The 14,793-nt window shown below is 43.8% G+C and overlaps 1 protein-coding gene across 2 annotated transcripts; it reads left to right on the top strand.

The window, feature by feature from the left end:
• Nucleotides 1–240: 240 nt before the first annotated feature.
• LOC144100829 (uncharacterized) lies at nt 241–8,234 on the top strand. 2 transcript variants are annotated; one of them, XM_077633716.1, is made up of 9 exons: nt 241–544; nt 1,913–2,037; nt 2,138–2,344; nt 2,409–2,493; nt 3,925–4,071; nt 6,176–6,397; nt 7,457–7,631; nt 7,733–7,806; nt 7,888–8,231. In XM_077633716.1, exons 5-9 carry the CDS (start codon nt 3,955–3,957, stop codon nt 8,149–8,151), a joined length of 852 nt encoding a protein of 283 aa, XP_077489842.1. In that variant the 5' UTR covers nt 241–544; nt 1,913–2,037; nt 2,138–2,344; nt 2,409–2,493; nt 3,925–3,954; the 3' UTR covers nt 8,152–8,231. The 2 variants fall into 2 exon arrangements, with proteins under 2 accessions (XP_077489842.1, XP_077489850.1); XM_077633724.1 differs by lacking the exon at nt 2,409–2,493 and having other exon boundaries at nt 7,888–8,234.
• The last annotated feature ends 6,559 nt before the right edge of the window (nt 8,235–14,793 follow it).

Raw genomic sequence — 14,793 nt, 5'->3', positions numbered from 1 at the left:
AACCTCTTTAATGAAAAGGGACAACGCGGACACCTATGAATCATCTTGAAGCATGTACTTGCGGATGGCCTACGTCGCCGTCACACTAAGAGGCCAGCCATTTGAGTCTCGGACCATTCGCAAACGCTGGTCTCGCTAGAGCTTGCAAGAGGCGGCCTTGTTTTCACACAAGAATTACATGGGGTCGGAGTGCGCGGCGCCGGCGCGACCCGCCGTCCACCGCGCCGCGCGCGCCGACAGATCGCGGCTGGTGTCGAGAATAAGAGCGCGCCCGCAGCCTGCGTGCGATGGTAAAAAGGCTTCGCTGTGTGCTTTGACTCGTTTTTGCTGTTGAGTACCACTGTTTACCTCAGCCGTCATTTCGAACTGCCTACTGTCCTTTACCCTGCGATACGCAATGTCATCGGCGCCCATTGAATGCCTTGTGACCTGGGAAGGCAGAAAACGGGTTCTCTTCGTCGGTGGAGACCGCAAGAAGTCAGATGTAATCAATGCTGCCATGCTAGCAGATTCATGGGCTTCGTTGCAGTGCGACCGAATAGAGGTGCGTGCATTTTATTTTCATACGATATATTGCTGCTAACAAGGCAGCAATGTGGGCTAGTTGGTTGTACATTTGATTGGGATAACGCGCTACACACAGAAGCGGACACGTTTCAGTTGTCTTTTTTCTTGTGTAGCGCGTTATTCCCATCAAATATTGCTGCTATTTTAATCGCTCGGTGCTTTCGGGGCTCTTCCTCGCGCGCACGCGGTCGCGGTCGTAGTTGGTTATGCGCGCAAGGGCAACATAATATCGTGACTGGTTCACATGCAGGCGACTGAGCGGCGCGTCGCAGCGAAAATTTACAACTTGTTGGAACCTCGCCGCTCTTCGCCTCGACGACTCGCAACAGGTTTTTCCGCCGCGCCGGCAGGATTGGCTAGCATTTTCGCTCGCATGTGAAACAGGCTTTAGGCTGTGTCGAAAATTTGCTTTCTAACCTTGAGACACAGGCGCCAAATGTATTTGGGTCATTCCACGCCAAACGTCCCAGATGTTGCGCTCGACCATCTCCTATTTGTTCGGAAAAATCCATAGAAACTAATTCCAGTGTGCGCAAGCAAAGCTTACATTATTTTTGTCAAAAAAATTTATTGAGCGCAGTTTCAACCTTCGAAAAGGTGAGAAGCCAGGCCCTGCTCAATAATTATTAAAAATCCAGATTTTTAGAAACCACTGCAGTAATTTTTAAATGACATTTGCACAGATTCTGGCTTTCAATAGGATTCGGAACATACAGTTTTGTATGGCATAAATGCTCCGAATCTGATAAAAAGCCGGAATCTGCAAATGTCGCTTAAAAATTTCTGGAGTGACTACTAAAATTTGGACTGTTTGTTAACTATTGAGCAGTGTCTGGTTTCTTATCTTTCTGCGCTCACCTACAAATAAATTTTTTTGGCAAAAATAATTTCGTCTTCAATTATGCACATTCGGATGAGTTTCCATGAATTCTTTTGAACAAATCAGATATTGTAGAGCACAGCATCTGAGACGTTTTGCCTAGAATTACCCAATTATTAGAGCATGTATCTTAGTTGTGAGCAAAAGATGAGCCTGCAACAACGATGTCTGTCATGCTGTTAACTGCAGTATATATGATGCTCATCTGGGGTCAGGCATTGTTCAACCTTCAGAATTTGGGCATCTGCAGCCTTTCACTCATTAGTGTTACTTCTGGAAAAGTTCTGTTAACATGGGTTTTGCCTGTGTTACAAAAGATAATTCATTTTATGCCCAGGACAGTCTTTCAAACAGATGGTAAACTAAAAGGTTTCAGCGTGCCCGCAGTGAAATAATTTGTGTAATTAGTTGTCTTCACTTTCATGTGTTTGTGGCTTCTGATTCACAAGGTAATTTTTGTTGTAGGTCTACAACTCACGTTTCGACACATATGTCGATGTTCCAGAGGGGCACACATTTTCTGATGGAGATAAAATAAACCTCGTTGGCAGTAGCAGCAGTGATGAATAAAACTTGCCACTCGAAACTGGGTGAGTAGGCCAGCTTTAAATGCTAGAACTATTACGTGGTACATTGTAGTAATGCACTTATGTTGCACCAAATTCTGTCCCCTGTCTTCTTTTTTTTTAGTACTGATGATGGACCATTGGTGTTGGCTCCCAGTTGTAGTGAGCCAGACAAGCGCCTGTTCACTGTTCAGCAACCGCTGTATGAACTGCCTCCTATTCCACTGGATATCAAGGCAGACATTGAGGGTACAACATTAGGAGAAGTGTCGAGTCGTACGAAAAACCGTATAGTGTCTTGGATCACGGCACATTTGCTGACAATTGACTGGTAAGTATAGCCTAGTATTGTTGCGTGCGCAATTTCTGATGCTACGCCTGCAATGTGCTCACAGGTACCCTGGAAAATTCTACGAGCCTGCGGCCAAGGCTCTTGTTCTGAAGTATCCTGTCCTCAGGGATACGATTGGGACAGGTTATGTAAGTACATGAATCGCCATGCTTGCTTGCTAGTCACTCTAAATGAGGAATTGGTAATATTGGCACACAAAAACACTTTGGAAAATGATGCCTACTATAAATTTATAAAGTGAACCATCTTCTCAAACAAAAAAAAAATTAGTAAATGCTTTGTGGTTCGTAGATTACAATTTTTTTTTCTGAAAAGCAGAGAGAAATATTCATTTGCGATAAAATGACCGGCGGAGCACAATGCATGCAATGCACAGGTTTGCGTTCATTTCTTCGTCATGTCAGCATTTGTTTTTTCTGCTTTTGCTACATATTTTTCATGCATTTCATGGATTATCTAGCAAGATATATTTCCCTTGCTGCTTTCTTTCTTGTCAGGTGGCTCATTTTCTTGAGGTAACCTTATCTTGGATGGTTTTGTTCTCGTGTGCAACGTCACTGCTGTGCATGCTCATGGACAAATTGGCATACCAAAGTGTTCTGTGTAAGTGTATTGTGAGGTGTCAGCTTGCTGCACTTATTCATGAACAAAATTTTCTTGGCCATTGATGGGAAATGCACTACCATAGTTAAAGGGGCTCTGAAACACCTCCCGAGGACAGCACACAAACTCACCCAACCACTGCATTGTGTTTTTATTAGCAATAAAATCTGACCAAAATAATTCACTTCTACATGCAGCAGAGAATCCACAATCACGCACGAAAGCTGGTAAGCCCTTTCCAGCGAATTTTCCATGCCCGCACCGTACTCTGTCACTTGCACCTGCGTATAGCAGTTGGGAGATGGTTATTGGTTAGATTCTTTCAGACGTCGGGCAGCTATGGCCACGGCCAATAAGCCGCGTTGCTCTGGGTAAGGAATCGGAGGAGCGCCTACCTTCCAGCGTGCAAAAAGGGCTGAGAGGAGAGGGAAAAGCGCGAAGATGCTGAAATTAAAATTTTGACTACAGGCAACTCAGCTTTCGTGAAATGCATTAAAAAAATTCTTGCTGGACATTATTCGTGGTGTGGGGTGCTTTAACATTCCAGGCATATCTCAACTTTATTAGAGCCCCTTTCAGAGCCTCTTAAAAGTGCGGAAGTAAACTTTCTTGTGCCCGTACAGGCGTGCTTGAGGGCCCCTCATGCACAAGCATCAATCAAGAGCACTGCGTATTGTTCACAAACATCCTTGAGTCAGGCATTAAGTACAGTGCTAATAATGCACTGGGCAGCAGGTGCGTTCGGATTGCTCATGCATATCTGCTTTGGCTAGAACAAGGCAGTGCTGCTTTTAACTTTTCCTACAGTAAGCACAAGTGGCCACTGCACAGGCATATGTGGAACCTATGCCCTCTTGCATCCCTTTCTCCAAGGCAAATCTGTATTTGTGACTGATGGCTGCTAGGTGGCCATTTCGGTCAGTTTGAATTTATAATGCAGTGGCACTGTTTTACAGGATTCATGGAGGGTTGCATTTAAGTACAAAATGGGCAATATCCGAAAATCCGTGGACAATGATCCTAATGTTGAAGAGGCGAGGAAGAAGTTTGGAAGGAAGGGGAACTTCCAAGACAAAAGTGGTCTGAAGAAGCAATGCCGCGTGGTAAGTGAAACTACAGCTAAACATTAGTATTTAAAACACTCTGAAAAGTAAAGTATTCTGTTGCGCTGAGTTTGCGAAGGGGAGTTGCATGTTAAAATTTACTGTGATCATTGCACACAAGTGGGCAAGAAAATTATAATAATTGGGCTTTGTAATGAAGTAACAATATTGGCCCCCATAAAGATCTTTTATAACAAGAAAAAATTTCTACCACCTTATTTTACTAACGAAACAAAAAAACATAGCCATGAAAGTAATTGGAGGGCTTCAAATCAGTGCAGACTACTAGTTGGGCATGCATCTCTAAATGAAATGAGTAAAGAAAATATAACGAGCAGACCTGACTTAGACTTAAAGTACAATAACGTCAAAGCTGTAAAATAGCTGCATTTGATGCAAGTTGGTGTTTCATGCTTAATTTGAAACCTTGCACAGAAGATAGCAAAAAATAAGAGCCAAACGATGACTTATTACAACTACTGAGGTTATACACTCGTGGCCATGTGAACCATGTCATGGAGTACCTTTGCTAGGCTTGAAACACCACCACAATCCTGGCAATGTGTACCTAGGTGGTCACTTGACGTGCTAGTAGGTGTTTCGCCTGTTCCACATATATTTTGCCACCGGTTTGTGGGGCCTGGTATGCCACCTTCCTTACATAGCCTGTATAGGAGGGATTCATTAGCAGTGCAACTGTCCCATTGGCTGTGCTGAGTCTGTTTTAGCAAAAATGTACATGAAATAGAGTTAACAGAACCATTCAGTTTTTAAATGAGCTTTGTGGATTAGAGGTATGCTGGAACATCAGATAAAAAAAACGCATTCTTCCATCATAGTTAATTGCATTTTTGATCAGTTTTGGGCATGCGCATATTGAATTTTTTGTCAAGATTCACCACGTTGCAGCTGTATATAATGCGCTACCTTAAGTGGGAAACCGCTTCACTGGCCACCTAGCACCCAGCAAATCGAACAGAGCGTGAATGCTGTTGCGAGCTTGCAACACTTACATGCAGCCTGAGTGCACAGAATGCAAGGTGAACAATTCAGTGCTCGTGTTCGCATCTAGCCAAGTACAGGACTCTTCATATTCTTGCCTATGCCCGCTATGCTGCTTTCCTCTTATTTTGATGGTGATCGCACTTCAAGAGAGCGATATAGCATTCCTTAAGAAAGCTTGTACTGACATCACCCATGGCAGCTGGTCTTTCTTAGTAGTGGCACCAAGGGTGCTTTGCTTTTGCACAATATTGGGGGTTATAAAATATTTTTGTGTGTGTGGTAAAAATAAAACTTTCTATAAGGTAACGCTAGCTTATCTGTATAGCTTAACTTAGTATTCCCCGTTAGCGTTCTTTGAAGGAGGACCCTTCATTTATATAAGGGCCCCATCAGCCTTTGCACTGGAGTCTATTTAAGAAGTACTTGCTGTTGGGCTAGCTTGTTCATACTATATTTAAATGGCACAAAGGAACAAAGACAGGAAAACAAGGGGATGCTCTTCCTGTTCCATTGTCTTCCTGTGTGTGTTCCTTTGCACCATTCAAATGTAGCAAATAGTTTCTCAAAATTAGTTCTATCGAGCCCAGTGGCTGCTCAGTGATCTGTAGGTAATCACTTTTTTGGCACAAATCATACTGCAGCAATGTAACTGCTGATATTCAACAGTCATCGATCTATTTCTGGATTTCTTGAAGGGACCTGCATATGCATGGTTCTGTACTTTGCACACATCAAGCAAAATAAGAAAAACAAAAACACAAGGTCTTGCAGCACCTTTCAAAAACTCTGGGCGGTTCCCCAAAGCTATCAAGGTCGGAAACTGTGGACTAGGCAGTTAATTACAATAGCTACAAAGGCATGCATTGGAGGTACTCTAGGGAATTAGGCTTTGACTAAAGAAAGAGCACTTCATAAAGCTCAATACAAAAGCTGCTCAGTGCTGACAAGACAGACTGATATCCAGTTGTCAAGTTTTGCCGAGGTCATAGATCATAATCAGGATTTTAGAAGAGCAGGTCTGTGTTAACTAAATTATGCTAGGCCTTACTCCTGATATTGTGCTCAACCGTATTAATGTTTTCAATATTTTCGTTGCAAGCCAAGAGACACCTTGGAAACTACAGTAGAAGAAGTTGATGGAGTCGTAGCTGCTCATGTAGACTTCATGGCAAAGGAAATGAAGCGGTGCAATCCAGATATACAAAAATTGAAAGTTTCCATGCAGACAACTCTCCCCTCAAGGAGAAAATGGATAAAAATAAACAGTCCATCAACGGAGGAATTGCTGGACAAGTATCCAGCCCTGACACTTCGGGAAATGGTAAGCTTAAAAAAAGTTGAGCATCAGGCTGGTTTACTGAAAAGGTTTTCAACAAGCAGTAATACTCATTCCATCCTTCAGGTTTCAGAGACATGAAAAATACAACCAGCTGCTGTAAGAGGCTAAATAAATTGAGAAAGCATTAGATTCAGTTGAAACATAAGCAGTGCTTGCACTAACCAGGATGTGGAGATAAATTGTAGAAGGTTGTATTTTTGAAAACAAAACAAAATGAGCAGGGAGGGGGAGTGTACAGTGCACTGTACACAGGTGTCTTGCATATCAGGGGAGGCGAAACAAGACGCATGTGTACTGCGTGTTGTCTGTGCATGTTAACGAATCCCAGTTGGTTGAAATTATCCAGAGCCTTCCACTATGGCGCGCCCCTTATACCCGAGTTGCTTCTGGACATTAAACTCTCATAAACCAGACACCATATTTAGCAGTTCTGCTGAATGGTGGAGCAGTGGAAATGCATTGTCATATGAACTTTAATGGTCATCTTGCTACGACACTTCCCCCACGCCTGTTTTCACACACTTAAAGAGCACGTATCGTACACACTGGGGGCAGAAGCAAAAAATCACAGGCACTGCATGGTTATTTCACTGAAATTTGTCACACAAAGCAATCGGTGTTTATAGAGTTTTTCATTACATAAAAGCATGTTGATGGAGACACTGCATTACAATTTTCATTGATTCTCCCTGCCATTAATTCTGACACATAATTATGATGGGCATTTCCTCCAATCTCGTGAAATCTAAATTAACGAGGTGTTACTGTGTTTGGTTATGGGGTGTCCACTGTTGGCAAAGGACAATGGTCACACAGTCAGTGGGAGACTCCTTTATTCTGCAGTGGGCATAGTTTGATGATTATAACGCTGTGTTAGTGTTGTGATGGTGATGTATTATTACAGTGACTAAATATCCCAGTGTTGAATTTTGTAGCACCGGGGTTTTATTTGATTAGGTTCTCTCTCTGCTTGCTTTGAATTGTCAATCCGTTGAGACTGTACTGTTAACTTGTGGCTACGTTTTCATTCATAATTTTTAGATTCACCAGGAGTTCATGGAAATCTGCAAGGTTGACTTCGAACGAAATTTACTTGGCTTCATAAATGGTCATGGACAAAGATTGTTCAGCATCCTTAAAACATCACGCACAGCACAAAAAATTTTCAGCGAGGTACAAAAGGCAATTGCTGACAGTGAAGGTGACGCAAAGAAATGTACGTTTTGAGAAATTGTTTATTCATTCTAATTTCATGCATTTTATTTTCTTGTTTCTGTAATTGTCCGCTTCTACGAATTTCCTTTTCCTTGCGCACAGATTGCTTTGCTGTTGGCGTACTTCAACTCCTACCACACTTGGTGAAAGAGGAGGCATTCTACCTAAGAGGACCGGTAAGATTTTACTTGATTTCCTGTTTGGTTTTTGGCTTGCTTGAAAGTGCCTTGTTTTCTATAAATTTTATTTGATTACAGGACAGCTACCCTTGCATTGTCATGAATGACAAGCCGCATACTGCAACAAATGTGTGTGCAACATTCGAAAACATGAAAGTGGAAGCAATAGATGTGATTAGTGGATTCGCCACAGTCATGGAAATATATTGGGTCATGAACATCGAATACTCCAAAAAAAACAAGAACACTTTTGCTGTTTTAGAGCATTTCTGTGGCCTAAAATCAAAGCCCCTGAAGCCAGTCACGCTGCGGGCGATTGCTTTGCTGGAAAAAGCCAATTAAGCCATTCCAGCAAGAAATAAACATTGCATCGTTTCAAGACAATTTCTTTGTCTGGTTCTTTTTGGAGCAGCCATATAAGCCCACTGCTTCATATTGCTTGTAACTTTTGTTAGCCAACATTCAGGCTGGTGGTTGCCTCATCACTGTTCTCACTTTCCGCCTGTACACATATCCATATTAATAATCAAAATAGGATGCCGCTGATAAAATTTTCGCGTAGGAAGGGCGGAGCTTTATCCTCTAAAACTCAAGCGACAATGATTGCAAAAACTTTCTAGCTTTTTCTTCGCGAGCGGCACGACAACAGCTGGGTCATGCTTGCTCGTTGTGTTAAATGGAGAAAATTCCGCTCAAAGCGTTGTCATTCATCCGTTGTACAGGAGTCTTCATCGTCGATGTCGCTGATTTGAAGTTCACTTCAACGCGCTCGTTGACCTCCTACCACGCCGTTTTCACGCTGGCCGTTTTGAAATGCCACGCAGCCATTTGTGACTTGTGTGTTGTTTATTATTTTGTTTCCTCGACAAATGGTAAACTTGCCCGAACCAGCTTGCTCTCCCACAAACAGGCGCAAGTTTATCGTGAAATTTTACAAGTGTGATCCTACATAGGGCGCCCAGAGAAGGAGCCCTTTCTAAGGCCGCCATGCTGTAGAACTTGAGGTGCCCACTTTAGGTCGCGCAGTTTGCAAATAAGCTTGCAGAAATATGCACGTTATGTGGCCGAAATACTGACTGCAGCCTCGCAATTTAAAGAATATTTTCTTTTTTTTCGGCTTCAGGAATTTTTTTCTTCTTTTTCTGTTAAATGCCGTGTCCTTTGGCTTGGCTTGATTGGGAATTCCTCGCTCGAACTACTGCTAGGCTGCGGGGTAGCGACTAAGTACCTGGCAGTGTTACGCTAGCTTGCTAAATTTCACCTTCTTGTGGTCTGTGCCTGCTTGCTCCTGTTCTAGGATGAATGGGCGCGCGACGAGAGCTTAATGTCTACTTCTCCCGGCCAGGGGTTTTCCCCTTTTTCGGCATCTCTTCCTCAAGACCAGCTCCCAATTGATCTCGTTTTCCGCAGTGGAGTTTCGAGCATTTCAGTCGCTTTTGTGCCTTCCGATGGAGGCGCTATCCGACTGAACAACCCGGAGGCAGTGCAGGCGGCTCTTCAATCCACATCGAAGCACTTCATGCGCATTACTGATGTCCGGCAGTTCGACGGGGGTGGTATTTTATGCAGGTCACTAGATAAAGACTGTATTGAAGACCTGCTGAAGTGTACGACCTTCGCCAACCACCCGGTGAGCGCATTCATTCCGCCTCATTTATCGTGTTCCAAGGACTTGGTCCGAGGGGTCGACTCTCGGTTGAGCCCTGTGAAAACGCTTGAAAACCTCTCACCTGCAGGGGTGATTGCTGTCCATCGATGCAGCAGGATGGTTGACGGAGTTAAAAATTCCTAGGGAGTCCGTCATTGCCAAATTGGCAGGAATATTCTGCCCATCAGAGATTAAGGTGTGGCCATTGGTATTTCGAGTAGATGCCTTTAACTCTCGGCCCCCTTCAGTGTCAAAACCGCTGGCTATTTGGCCACAGCGGCAAAGCCTGCAAATCGGCATTACGCTGCTTCTTGTGGGGAACGTCATTGCAGAGAGGAATGTCCCGAACAGCAAGAGAAATGTTGTTTGTGTAGTGGTGCTCACAGTACCGATTCACCTGACTGTCCTGCACGAGTACAAGTTCAGGTATTCGAGCTTATAGACAAACGCAGATGCACGCGGAGAGAAGCTTTTGCCGCAAAGAGAGCCTCAGGCTACCTTAGTGTGGCCGCTAAATACCCAGCCATAACGGATGCCAGTTGGTCCCAGGCTATAACAGCGGCAGTTGAGAAAGCTGTGGCAAATGCAATAGATTGCATTACAGAAACAGTATCTACGTGCATTTCGCAGGTCATAGCTGCTCAGATGACCAATCTTCTGCCGGTGCCCACCGCTCCGCTCTCGCCTTCTTTGGCTTCGAAAGCTGCTCCTCCTTTTGTGGTAATCAATTCCGCTCCACAGAGCAAAAACAGTATGGGCAACAAAAGAACTCTCAGCCTCTCCTCTGAACAACGTTATGAACGCACCCTCTATGGAATGTGTGGATATGGAGTCTGATCTCCACGCCCAGAAACGAAGTTGGTCTCCTCTGAATATTGCAGGTCCATCTTGCCCGCAGTCAAAGACAAAAAAAAAAGTAATGCAAGTCAAAATACTAAGACCAGGATTCTAGGAGAGGCAGTCGTGGTGACGGCACTCCCGCCAAGCGAGGATTCTTAAGTGCACTTCTGTGGAATTTCTGATCTATATTCTAAGCTTCAACAGATTTAAATTGCCTATGCAGTCAGCTTCTACCAGATTTAGTTGCATTACAGGAAACATGGCTAACTACAAATTTCAATTATCTCAAGAATTACCATCCGTTCTGGCTTGATCGGTCATCACAAGCGGGAGGGTTTTTAGTGCTCATCTCTACAATGTTTTGCAACAGGGCATGCATTTCTTTCCAATATGCGGACAATGAATGCGAAATCCCTGCGGTTGACCTCAGTGTCCCAGGTCAACAGCCCTTTACGGTAGCTAATACATATTTCCCGTCTGGTGTGCGTGACACTCAGCCCCTTGACTCACTCAAGTCACACTCAAGACTCACTCAAGTCAAGGTTTTATTACTTGGAGGCTTCAAATCGCACCATGTGACGTGGGCGTTTAAACCAGACAGCTTTTGTTCTATACTTTTTGATTGGGCTTCTGACAACAACTTGATCTGCAACAATTCCGGATTACCTACGTTTGTTCGGAGTCAATGCCGCTCTGCCTTGGATTTAGGTTTTCTTCCCTAGGAGTCTCTGTTATCTCTTGGGTGCCTGTTGACTGTGCAACAAACAGTGATCATCTACCGATTAGTTTCCCGTTTGCGGGTAAATTCACTCTTCCTGAGCGACATCAGCGCACGTTAATAAATTACAGTTGCTTTAAAGACACGCTAAAATCAGCTCTCCAAATCACTTCAGACCCTTGCGCTGAGACAAGTGCCGAAAGCAAGGCTGCACATCTACGTTCAGTACTGGACCATGCAAGGCGAAAGTCTGAATTTTGGATTAATGGAACCAAGGGTGCAGTCGCGAACAATTGATGGAATGCTGAGTGCACGCGTGCATATAGACGACGGAAAGCAGCTTGGAAGAAACTTCTCATCAATCAATGCCCAAAAAATTGGTTGGATTATAAGTATGTTGCAGCAACATTTAAGCGCACTGCCACCGTGCAAAATAGGAGTATAATACAAATCATTATGATTTCCTTTCGCAATCAAGAAATAAACGAGCTTTGTTTAATTTCATGAGGCGCAACAAGGTGATTCCACCGGCTGTCAGCATTGAATCCCTCGTTCAGTCTCCTGCTGACATCGCAAAGGCCTTAGAGAATATTGCGTATGGCCTAGAGCTTCGCTTTACATCTGCTCTACCTTCTCCTGCTATATTCACTAGCACCTCAAGTGATTTCACTGAGGACTCTACGCCTGAGCTGTCGCAAATTGTTCTGCGCTTATCCCCAGCGGATCCTGGCCCCAATAAGGTCACTTCATCTATGATCAAAATTTTGTTCGATGAATCTCCTGCAGACCTGTTGGCTCCAGTCAACCATTCCATTAAATGTCTTTGGATACCTCATGAGTGGCGGCTTGCTGAAATAGTTCTATTGCTTAAAAATCAAGGAGAGGGCTTAACTTTAGACAACGTACGCCCTATTTCATTAACATCGAACCTAGTGAAATATTTGGAAAGGGCCCTTCTCAGCCGTGTCATGTCATTCATTACAGAAAATGCTCTCTTGAATTCATGTGAAAATGGTTTCAGGCCGGGTTGTTCAATTTAGTTTGCTCATACTGACCTAGAGATTCGTATTAAATTAGCTCGCAATAGAAAACCGTTTGCTGCGCTTGTCACCTTGGATGTCAGTAAAGCATACGACAGCCTTGAGCACTCGACACTGTTACTAAGATTACAGGAACTGAATTTCCCAAGCTGTTTGTAGCCTGGATTTCTGTTTTTTTGGAAAATAGAAAATTTTATTGCTGCCAAATTGGTTTTTCCTCAACGAGGTTTTAACAGACAATAGGTGTACCACAAGGATCAGTTCTCTCACCTGTAATTTTAACATTTTTCTGAGCTCAATTCAATGTATTCAAAATGTGAAAACGTATTTGTACGCTGACGATATTGCTTTTTTGCATCAGCAGGTTACATTCACACTCTTTGTCTTGACAACTCTTCTTGACAACTGTTGTCTTGACAAATGTGCTTGACAACTTGTTAGGAAGAATTCAACTGTACCTCATGTGAAGAAATGCGAATTGTTAGTATTTCTGGTTTCTATTCCTGTAAATATCTGCCTGGTCTATAGAAAAAGCATTATTCCCTAAGTTAATACGGTGAAGTATCTCGGAGTTATATACTACTTACTCTGTCCTGGCGGCCACACATTGAGCAAGTTTCTGCAAAAGGAGTTCGGGCCATTGGCAACCTGCGCAGGCTTTGTAGTGCTAGGTCAGGCATGAGAAGGCATACACTTCTGATGAATTATAAAATGCACGTCCGCCCAATTCTAGAGTTCGGGTGTGTTTTATTCTCAGAAGCTCCTGCCTATAAACTTCGCCCTCTTGTGCTTTTGGAGCGTGAGGCGTTGCGCCTTTGTCTGAGGCTTCCACAATATGTCGTCAATGCTGTTCTGCACCTTGAGGCGCGAATCTTATCGTTATCAGCTAGGTTTCGCCTTTTAACAGTTCAAACATTTTTAAAATTGTGTGACTCAACTCTTCACGCCTCCAGTATCATATTTCTTAGTCAACCTTCCGGCTTTGCTAATGCCGCCTGGTCTCGTTTTCATACTCCGCAGATATGTTACGTGCAGTCCCTCCTTGATCCCACAAGCATTCATTTCGCAGATATCCGCCAAAAGTATAACAACTCAACATCTGTCCAGATTGAATGCGATGACATTTTCCCATCGAATGCAAAGCTGCAGCCCTTCCCGCTTCTTCAGGGTCTGTTGCAGGACCACCTAATCTTATTTCCCCCTCATGTTATTATTGCTACCAATGCCTCGCAGGATCGCGAAAAGGCAGGTGTGGGAATTTGTTCGCCTTCACTGCGTTGGGCTTTTTCTCTCCGTCTTCCTGACTTCACTCCAATTTATCTGGCTGAATTATTAGAAGTAATCTTAGCCTTACGAAAATTAGAAACTACAGTTTCCCAGGTCGTGGTTATAACGCACTCTCTGTCCATTTGCTCTTCATTATCCTCACCCACAGAGTCTCGGGATTATGCCTCTTTAAGTTCCTGATTCCGCACCATCTAAATTCGGTAAGGTTGCTTTGGGTACCAGGTCACATGGGCTTTCACTAAAATGAGGTTGCAGATTCCTTAGTAAGAGCCTCTTTCTACGGCCCAATTCTTGCTGTCCTGCCAACGTGTGCATATACAGCTGCGGTGAGGTTTCGCAGCTCCACAATATTTCCGGAATTTGCTGCCTCGGCTCTTACATCATCTCCCGAATATCAGCATCTTCTGCATCCTTGGTGTTGGAAAGACTGGCGCTCGTGCAAACTAAAGGTCGCTTTCACATCTTTGCGTTGCCGGGTTCCCCTTCTAAATTTCTACCTTCACAGATATGGCCTGGCGGCTTCCCTATTGTGCACTTTTTGTGCCGAACCTGAGACAATAGATCACTTACTGCTGTTCTTCTGCCGCTTCTCTCATTTGAGGAAGCGTATTTTTTTGCAAATTCAATTTCATCAACTGGGTTTGCCTGTGTCCTCCGCGGTTGTTCTTTCCAATGGCGATTCTTTGCTTGGAGGAAGTGACAGGAGTGTGCGCTCTGCTGTGCAAAATTTCCTTCAAGAAACGCAGCGACTCCCATCATAATTTCTTTTCCAGCTCTCAGTCAGTGCGACATTGAAACATTACAGGCATTGTATACTATTATGCACATTAAGTCATTGTCCCTTCTTCGATCTCCAAGTTAACAGGACCCCTGTCCTTCCGTCTTCCAATCTATCAGCCTACATACTATTACCACTCTTTCTGCCGTCAAAACTTTCCTGTATCCAGCAATTAACCGCCTGTGTCTTGGCCACTCCCTCGTAGTGGGTATGTGCCAGCAATGTCGGAGGCCTTCCTTCCTTCATTCCACCGTGCTCGTTCAGCAATCGGTGATTCGAACATAGGCCCTACGCCGAGCATTCCTTCTTTAGCTACGAGGTGAGATCAACAGTGGCTCTTTGAGGGGAAGGATTTCATTTGGGCTAGTTGGTTGTGGCAGTGAAACATATTCCTGATAAGTTTTCATCTGATACAGACCACACACCCTTTTTATGTTTAACTTTTAGATCCTCCTCGTTTTTCGTTTGTGTTTTGCGCAGCATTAAAGCACCCTATCAAATTAGATTTCACTTATCTTGTATTGCTAGATGTCTTCGGGGTGCTCCCGAGTGCATGTGCCTTGTTCATTTTGTTCCTTCAAGCTTCATTTTCTTCATCGTCATTTGACGCGACGGCAACTGATAGGTGTCACTGGTGGCGCAGAAGGAAAGTGTATAAATACCGTGTTTCAAG

Source organism: Amblyomma americanum, chromosome 1 (assembly GCF_052857255.1).
Source record: "Amblyomma americanum isolate KBUSLIRL-KWMA chromosome 1, ASM5285725v1, whole genome shotgun sequence".
Taxonomy (NCBI): domain Eukaryota; kingdom Metazoa; phylum Arthropoda; class Arachnida; order Ixodida; family Ixodidae; genus Amblyomma; species Amblyomma americanum.
This window is presented reverse-complemented; position numbering and strand designations above follow the sequence as displayed.